The 9,690-nt window shown below is 36.8% G+C and overlaps 1 protein-coding gene across 1 annotated transcript in view; it reads right to left on the bottom strand.

Annotated features, from left to right (window-relative positions):
* dact3a (dishevelled-binding antagonist of beta-catenin 3a) overlaps positions 1-2,616 on the bottom strand; it is a 14,796-nt gene extending 12,180 nt beyond the window's left edge. Inside the window, exon 1 of the mRNA XM_016554079.1 lies at positions 2,266-2,616. Within this exon, the coding sequence (XP_016409565.1) occupies positions 2,266-2,475 (210 nt within the window). The 5' untranslated portion in view covers positions 2,476-2,616. The remainder of the gene's footprint in view (positions 1-2,265) is intronic.
* Positions 2,617-9,690: the final 7,074 nt, after the last annotated feature.

Raw genomic sequence — 9,690 nt, 5'->3', positions numbered from 1 at the left:
AGAGAGAGTGTGTGTGTGTGTGTGAGTGAGAGTGTGTGTGTGTGTGTGTGTGTGTGTGTGAGAGTGTGAGAGTGTGTGTGTGTGTGTGTGTGTGTGTGTGAGAGAGAGTGTGTGAGTGTGTGTGTCCAGCCCCTTGTTTAGAACAGATGAGGTTTGTTCAGATCCAGACCCTCATCAAACACCATCAGGTCAATCTGGTCTCAAACTAAAGCCCAACACCTCCAGCCTTCAGCAAAACACGGCAAGAGAACGACAGCACAAGGCCAATATGATGTATACTGTACAATAATCCAGCAGGTTTAGGTCATTTCAGTTCATTTCACTGGTCCAGAACTGCTGTAAACTGGTTCAGAGGCTCTTTCTGGTTTCCATACTGACTGCAGAGACTCTCACTGACCTGCTGTTTGAATCTGATCTATGAATGATGACGCTTTATTATTAATGTCCTGTTTGTTTCGATGGAGGAGGAAACACACAAACCTCTTTCCTGACAGCCGAAGTCCTGTGAGAAATTTAACAAAACACTTTCTCTTTGTGTAATAAATCTCTGAAACCAAACTTTTTAGCTTCCCAACCACATTAGTCTTCTGTGGGCCAATAAATCACCGATGACAAATGAACATGTTTCTCTGAGGAATGTGAAGGTTTTCTTGCGTTCTGCTCATGATATATTCTACAAACTTCAACAAATGTTTCTCAGAAGAATATGAAAGTTACTGTAAAAAATTTTTTTTTTTGAAGTTGTATATAAAACTATGATTATTGCAGTGTTTTACAAGAAAATATTGTTTCTACTTCCAAATTTCATGTTTAAATCCATGTGTTTCTTGTTGTTATTATTATTATTGTAATTTATTTAGAAATTTTCCAGCAATTTCTTGAGACAAAAAAAATCCAAATTTTTCAATTAATTAAACTCATTCACTAATCTGTTTAAGCACCTTTAAAGTTTTTGTGATATATATATATATATAACCAGTGTTGGGGAGTAACTAGTTACATGTAACGAAATTATGTAATTTATTTACAAAATAAATGTAACTGCAATCAGCTACTGAAGGAAAATGTGTAATTAAATGAAAATTGTTCAGAAAGGGGGTTACATCTGAATATTTTCACACACACACACCCACATACATGTTTAATTGATTTCTTTAATAAATTGCAGTGACTGCTCTAAAATATGAGATAGCAATGTTTCAGGAGTTTAGGACACATGCTTATTCAATAACTTTTATTTTCTATCTGGGTTTATGTGTATTTTTTATTTTTTAGATTAACAGTTTTTTCCAAACCATTGATGCCAGTGTTTCCGGTCATAACTACGCAAACATTTGATTTCAAACCTAGTATCATAGCTATTAAACTATATCTTGTTATGATTTTAAATCTGTATAATGTGCTAAAGTCTGATTTTGTGGTGGCTGTGCTTTGAATTAAATGATTATAATCTGAATTGAAGTGATGAAGGATTCTGTAAATCTGGCAGTAATCAGTGTTGAGCTCTACTGTAATATTAACCCTGTCTGCTTTACATGTTTCAAAATGATTAACAGTAGGGCTGCACAATTAATCGAATTTCTAATCGCGATTACAATTACGGAATGCCACAATTACGTAATCGTTCAAAGTCCACTTATGTTATTCTGTGTGCTTAAGATGCTTTTTTTTCTTTCTACGTGTCATCTTAAGGGTTTTTCCATTGTATAACACTATAATACCGTTTATTTTTATGATTTTTGTCATAATCGTGCAGCCCTAATTAACAGTTAAAAACATTTGTTCGAAATGTACAAAAGTAATCAAATGTAATCAGTTACATTACTTTAACAAAGTAATTGAAATAGTTACACTTATTACATTTCCAAAGTAACCTTCCCTTCATAACTGAATATATAACCAGTGTTGGGGAGGAACACTGCAAAAAATACTTTACTTAGTATTTCTGTCTTGTTTTCTAGTGTAAATATCTAAACATTCTTGAATCAAGATGAATTTACTGTACAAGTGAAATAACTTAATATATTATGTCTTGTTTTCTCTAAAAAAAACAAGCCAAAATATCACTTGTACAGTAAATGCATCTTGATTCAAGAATGTTTAGATATTTATACTAGTAAACAAGACAGAAATACTAAGTAAGAGAATCATTTTTAGCACTGAACTAGATACATGTAACAGATTTACGTAATTTAAATACAACATAAATATCTGCAACCTGTTACATTTCCAAAGTATCCTTCCTGACACTGTAACAAGTCTTACCGGCGGGGTCGGCTCTTCGCTCGGCCGCTCGGCTTTCTTCGGCTCGGGTTCGGGTTCGGGTTCGGGAGAGTGCAGCGCGAGCGCACCGGCCACCAGCGCCTCGTGCCGCCGCTTGAGCAGCTCGAGCTCACAGATCCCCGCCAGACTGAGCTCGAGCCGCCGCTTCTGTCCGCCGCGCTCCGCCGCCGCCAGCGAGAACAAGCGGAACATTATTACCGACTCCTTCACCGCGAACTCATCTACAGAGCACTTCGCGTTAAACCACACCGACAGCCGTTTTTAACGAGGTTACCGTGGTGTCCATGATAAAATCCGGTCAGTTTGAGAGAGTTAACGGCTCCGCTCCTCGCTAACTGCAGCTGGACTCCGGTGTCACAGCTGTTAACAGCTCATTAGCATATTCCGCTTTTTATTGGCTACGGAGTTTCGCTGCATTTTAATATTGTTATAATCCCCGCCCCCTTGAGACGCAGATGATGTGAAAATAGATGCCAGATACTGATATTAAAATTACATTAGTAAAAATGTTTATTTATAGCTACATAATTATTTGACATTTTCTTTTCATTAATAAACTGAATGGTATGAACGTTTTAAAGATGGAAAGTTGAAGCTCAAAAAATAATGACATTAAATGTGACCCAGGAGCACAAAATCAGTCATAAGGAGCTGAATAAATAATCTTTCCATTGCTGTATGGTTTGGTAGGATCGGACAATATTTGTCTGAGATACAACTATTTGAAAATCTGGAATCTGAGGGTGCAAAAAAATCTAAATATTGAGAAAATCATCTTTAAAGTTGTTCAAATGAAGTTCTTAGCAATGCATATTACTAATCAAAAATTAAGTTTTGATATATTTACGGTAGGAAATGTACAAAATATCTTCATGGAACATGATCTTTACTTAATATCCTAATGATTTTTGGCGTAAAAGAGAAATGTATAATTTTGACCCATACAATGTATTGTTGGCTATTGCTACAAATATACCCCAGCGACTTAACACTGCTTTTGTGCTGCAGGGACACGTGTGTTTAATGAATGAATCAAAGCTGATGGTGTCAGAGCGCCTCCTGCTGCTGACTATCTGAACTTCTGAACTTTCATCAGCTCACATGATCATTAATTAGATATTTACATAAATGATATCAGCTGGCTAGCATGAGCTCAAAGTAAATTAACTTTGAAGAACGCTTAATTTAGGCTACAGTTTATAAAAATAAAATATGTTCAAGAAAAAAAAGAAAACAATCAGTGCAAACTGTTCAGAATTTTCTATAAGCTTAAAACATCCAATAAACTGAAACTTAAAGTATTAGCATTTTTTGTCGCATTTGTATACGAGCATTAATTTATTTAAAGAGTTTTAGATTGTAAAATAATATCTCTGTGTCTTGATATTGGATAGTGGTATATTTTATTTATTATTTATAGATATTTAACAACTGAGGTTCACTGCTTTATGATCAAGTAATGTTCATTAACCCGTTTAATCCCAATTTTTTCCCAGACATGAAAATATCCAAATGATGTGTCATTAGTAACTCTTTGAAATAATCATATATATATATAATTATAATTTTTTTTTTTTTGAAAAGTGTTAAAATTTGTGTTTTATGGTCAGTCAAAATTGTGACCGGTGTGACCGATAATGTGTATAATGAATTAACATATTACTGCAGTCATCAAAATGTGTATATATCTCAGCTCAGCTATTTTAAACTCGTTTCATCCCATTCTAGTGTTCCTACTACGCATAAAAACCCTTATAAAAATAAATATTAAAAAATACAACCATCAACGTATTTCAAAATTGTTACTTTATTGAAACATGTCAACAAAATTGTTATATTAGTGCTACCAGTATTACATCATCAATACTGTAAGTTAATTTGTAACATTTAAACTTTGAATTTAGTGCAATATTCACTGTAGCGTTGTCATTGCTACAGTTTAGTGTAACAGCTGCAGCTGGTGTTATATGCACTGTGTTATCCCACCGCTCACTATCTGACCATCAGCATGTTCACTCATTCTGTGACCACACTCAACAAAACGTAATAATTGTGAATTCATAACATGTACCGAAAATCTTTGTCATATCTTTATGTTAACATACAAGCCTTTCGTTTTGGAGCTTTGATGCATTTGATTCAATAAATGCACTAAAGCGACTGAGAAAAACTGTAAATGAGACCCTTTGTTTTTTCCAGATTTGCAGGAAATGCACTAAAACACCATTCAGTAACACTTTTAGAGCTTTATAAATGAAAACCTTCTTTACGGTCAGTATTGTGACCGGTGGGATTAAATGGGTTACAGTTCATCTCAGTCGCTTTGGTGCATTTCTCGAATCATCTCATCTACTGCTGAAGCTATTATTGCTTTAATATTATGAGGTTTGCAGGGATTTAATAAGGTCTGTCATGGTGCTCATCTCAATTATTGTGCCTTCCAGAAGTCGCCTTGTTTTATTCATTTTTCATTTATGTTTTTCACCTCTACAACATCAGCATGTTCACTCATTCTGTGACCACACTCAACAAAACGTAATAATTGTGAATTCATAACATGTACCGAAAATCTTTGTCATATCTTTATGTTAACATACAAGCCTTTCGTTTTGGAGCTTTGATGCATTTGATTCAATAAATGCACTAAAGCGACTGAGAAAAACTGTAAATGAGACCCTTTGTTTTTTCCAGATTTGCAGGAAATGCACTAAAACACCATTCAGTAACACTTTTAGAGCTTTATAAATGAAAACCTTCTTTACGGTCAGTATTGTGACCGGTGGGATTAAATGGGTTACAGTTCATCTCAGTCGCTTTGGTGCATTTCTCGAATCATCTCATCTACTGCTGAAGCTATTATTGCTTTAATATTATGAGGTTTGCAGGGATTTAATAAGGTCTGTCGTGGTGCTCATCTCAATTATTGTGCCTTCCAGAAGTCGCCTTGTTTTATTCATTTATGTTTTTCACCTCTACAACACGCCTGCAAACATTTCACGAGCAAAGGAGGATGAGGAGATGCTCAAGTCACACTCAAAGCTGCAGGTTAGCTGCAGGCCCCGGGGCCGATAAAGACACCTGACCTGATGAGGGACTGTGCTAACATCTGACATACAAACACGGCGAACAAACAGACCAGACTGTCATGAACAGCCACATTTAACCCCAAAATCCAAATGAAAAATAAATAAATACATCAAAAGAATTATATTTGCATCAAGAGAATTTCACCCCAAAATTCAAAAGGAAAAATAATAAAATAAACCATTTTTGCATCAAGAATATTTCTTCCCAAAAGCATGTATTTTGCTGTATTTGAAAAATTTCAACTCAAAAATGAAAAAGAAAAAAAAAAAATTTTTTAAAGAAAATTTCACTCCAAAATCAAAAGTTAGAAATTTTATTTTACATCAATAAAATTAGGCCTATTTTTCAAGACTATTAACTTTTTCATCTTCATTGCAGCACATTTAAACCTTGTGTATTTTAGCTTAAAATCTAAAATCTTCACATTTGACAATAGTGTACACTGCTTTTTTAGATGTATGAGAAAAATGATTGTATCATGTGCATCTGACGGTGTTTGAAAGGCTTCAGCGGCGTGATTAAAATGTGCATGTTTTGTTGTGCGCTTAAAATAACGACAAACAGACCAGCAGGAATAGAAAACATTCCTAAATTATATTTATTTGACAATCTTATTGGTGAAGCAGATTCAGTCAGACAGTCACACATAGTAAATCATCACTGAAGCTCGTTTGCAGACAGTATAATTGCACTTTTAAACGTCGAGCCTACAGTGTGCCGCTTTACACACACACACACGAACACACGCACGCACACGTACACACACACACACACACACACACGAACATGACAAAACCTCAGATCTCAGACACCTGATTCAAATATCAATAAATAGAACAAAAGGAATCAAATATATGAGATATTAATGGGTTCCTGTGGTAATTAATAACAGGTAAGAGAGTTATGACCTTGACCATACATCACAGCTTCATAGAGGATCAGCAGATCAAAACAAACTTCATCATCATCATCATCATCAGAACAGCAGAATCCATCTGAAATCACATTCTGATTGTGAGGATTTGAGGACAAACATGAAACGCTTTAGATAAAAAATAAAGAATCTTATAAATATGAATGTCATCCTGTTGGCAGCAACAAACATAAGAGTAAAAATATGCATTTATTTCCATTTAAATTAAGTGTTTCTATGAACGACTCGTGCCAGAAACATCGTCAATGATTTACAACACAGGAAAAATCATAACTGCTTTTATGAGAGTTAGTGAATGTGAACGTGTTGCAGTGATTGAAGTAAACGGCACAGGATAAACACGCATGTCACTTCCTGTCGTGTTTTTGGCAGCTAGTCTGAGAAGGTAAATTCTGATAGTTTGAGTCTGCCGTTCAACATCTGAGAACTTGATAAAGTGACACACCAGCAGCTTTCAGGACGTGTGTCATCAGAGTGAACCTGCGCTTCCGAATCTTAAGCAATCGTTTGCTACTGAATCACCTGCGCTTTCGAATCACCTGTGCTTCTGAATCACCTGCGCTACTGAATCACCTGCGCTACTGAATCACCTGCACTACTGAATAACCTGTGCTTCTGAATCACCTGCGCTACTGAATCACCTGCTCTACTGAATCACCTGCACTACTGAATCACCTGTGCTTCTGAATCACCTGCGCTACTGAATCACCTGCACTACTGAATCACCTGTGCTTCTGAATCACCTGCGCTACTGAATCACCTGCGCTACTGAATCACCTGTGCTTCTGAATCACCTGCGCTACTGAATCACCTGCGCTTTCATATCACCTGCGCTTTCGAATCACCTGTGCTTTCATATCACCTGCGCTTTCATATCACCTGCGCTACTGAATCACCTGTGCTTCTGAATCACCTGCGCTTTCCGTGTGTCATCAGAGTGAACCTGCGCTTCCGAATCTTAAGCAATCGTTTGCTACTGAATCACCTGCGCTTTCGAATCACCTGTGCTTCTGAATCTTTTGCTACTGAATCACCTGCGCTTCTGAATCACCTGCGCTACTGAATCACCTGTGCTTCTGAATCACCTGCGCTACTGAATCACCTGCGCTTCTGAATCACCTGCGCTACTGAATCACCTGCGCTTCTGAATCACCTGCGCTACTGAATCACCTGCGCTTCTGAATCACCTGCGCTACTGAATCACCTGCGCTTCTGAATCACCTGCGCTACTGAATCACCTGCGCTTCTGAATCACCTGCGCTACTGAATCACCTGCGCTTCTGAATCACCTGCGCTACTGAATCACCTGCGCTTCTGAATCACCTGCGCTACTGAATCACCTGCGCTTCTGAATCACCTGCGCTACTGAATCACCTGCGCTTCTGAATCACCTGCGCTACTGAATCACCTGCGCTTCTGAATCACCTGCGCTACTGAATCACCTGCGCTTCTGAATCTTTTGCAACTGAATCACCTGTGCTTCCAAATCACCTTCAGCACAACGGTCTGAAGAGAGATTCAGGTCTGTTTCACACATCACATGTGAGCGGTTCAGGGTAATTTCTGCTGCAAACAGCTTACAGGATCAGAGTTTCACAACCGAGGCTGTTTTCACAGTGAACAGTGACTGATATCAGCAGGAAAGAGTGAAAATAATAGCAAAATACAGTGAGAATGCACTATAAATATTTATTACAATCTTTTGCAATGCAGCCTTTAAAAAAGTAACATTAACATGGTTTGCTAAAAAACATTTGATGTTTTGGGGTTTGGCTTTTGAACACAATGAGGACAGTTTTTAATAATTAGATTTTTTTTCAATAGTTTGGGGTACATTTATGACTTATTCATCAAAGCTGCATTAAATGAATCAAAAGTGACAGTAAAGACACTTATAACGATACAAAAGATTTCTATTTCAAATAAATGCTGTTCTTTTGAACTTTCTATTCATCTGTGAATCCTGAAAAATAAAATGTATCATGGTTTCCATAAAAATATTGTGCAGCACATCTGTTTTCAACATTGATAATAATCAGAAATGTTTCTTGAGCAGCAAATCAGCATATTAGAATGATTTCTGAAGATCATGTGACACTGAAGACTGGAGTAATGATGCTGAAAATACAGCTGCACATCACAGGAATAAACTACAGTTTAACAGATATTCACATAGAAAACAGCTGTTTTACATTATAATAATATTTCAGATTTTTACTGTATTTTTGATCAAATAAACAGCTTTGGTGAGCAGAAGGGACTTCTTTCATAAACATTACAACCCCAAACTTTTGAAAGGCAGTGTATGATAGGAATTTTTTATTTATTTTGTGAGCTGATGTGTGAAAAAGGCCTTAGAAAAGCTCTCGAACTCTTCAAACCATTTCTGAAAAGTGACCCTAGCTTGATGAACACAGTACCCATTAATGATTGAAAAGGATCCAGTGTCTCTTAAATCCAGCACCATACAACCCTTCAGGTCAGTGTGGATTACTGTTAAGGTCTTTGCACAAAGAGTCCGAAATTCTTGTCCGAAATTTTTGCACATTAAAGAAATATATACGACCTCACGGTGTGTCATTCACGTTTACACACTGCCTCCGAAACTTTCATCCGTCATAAAAAAATTCGGAACAGGTTCTATTTTCTGCGTTTTCGCATCCGTAGCAAGCATTTTGATAGGAAAGGATGACAAATACGAAAAAAACCAAAAACGCATAAAACATTTCGAACTCCGTGTGCAATGACCTTTACCCTTTACACTTATCCTATCTCACAACACTGCAAAAAATTATTTTCTTAGTATTTTTGTCTTGTTTACTAGTATAAATATCTAAACATTCTTGAATCAAGATGCATTTACTGTACAAGTAAAAGGACTTAAGATATTAAATCTTGTTTTCTAAAAAATAAAAAAAAATTTGTTACGTTTTTGCTTAAAACAAGCACAAATATCTGCCAATGGGGTAAGAAAAATAATCTTAATTCAAAGGCTAAACAAGATTTGGATATATATATATATTTTTTTTACATAATATCTTACGTCATTTTACTTGTACAGTAAATGCATCTTGATTCAAGAATTTTTAGATATTTATACTAGTAAACAAGACAAAAATACTAAGTAAGAGAATAATGTTTTGCAGTGAAGCGTCCTATCTCAACACGGGCAGCTGAAGGTGCGGCTCGTATCCTCGTCCCAGCATGTGCTCCTTGATGCAAGGCGGGTGGATCTCGCCGATGAGGCACTCCAGAGACTGCAGGCTGCTGCTGAGGCTCTCCTCTTGCGGCCTGCAGCACAGGTACGCCGGAGGCTGGTGGGCGCACGGATGGAGGCGCGTTGCAGGCGTCTCCTGAGGGTTATAACAGGCGCTATCCGGCGTAGC

Source organism: Sinocyclocheilus rhinocerous, unplaced genomic scaffold, assembly GCF_001515625.1.
Source record: "Sinocyclocheilus rhinocerous isolate Xijiao unplaced genomic scaffold, SAMN03320098_v1.1 scaffold15, whole genome shotgun sequence".
NCBI lineage: Eukaryota > Metazoa > Chordata > Actinopteri > Cypriniformes > Cyprinidae > Sinocyclocheilus > Sinocyclocheilus rhinocerous.
The sequence above is the reverse complement of the archived record's forward strand: the minus strand, read 5'-3'. Positions and strand labels throughout refer to the sequence as shown.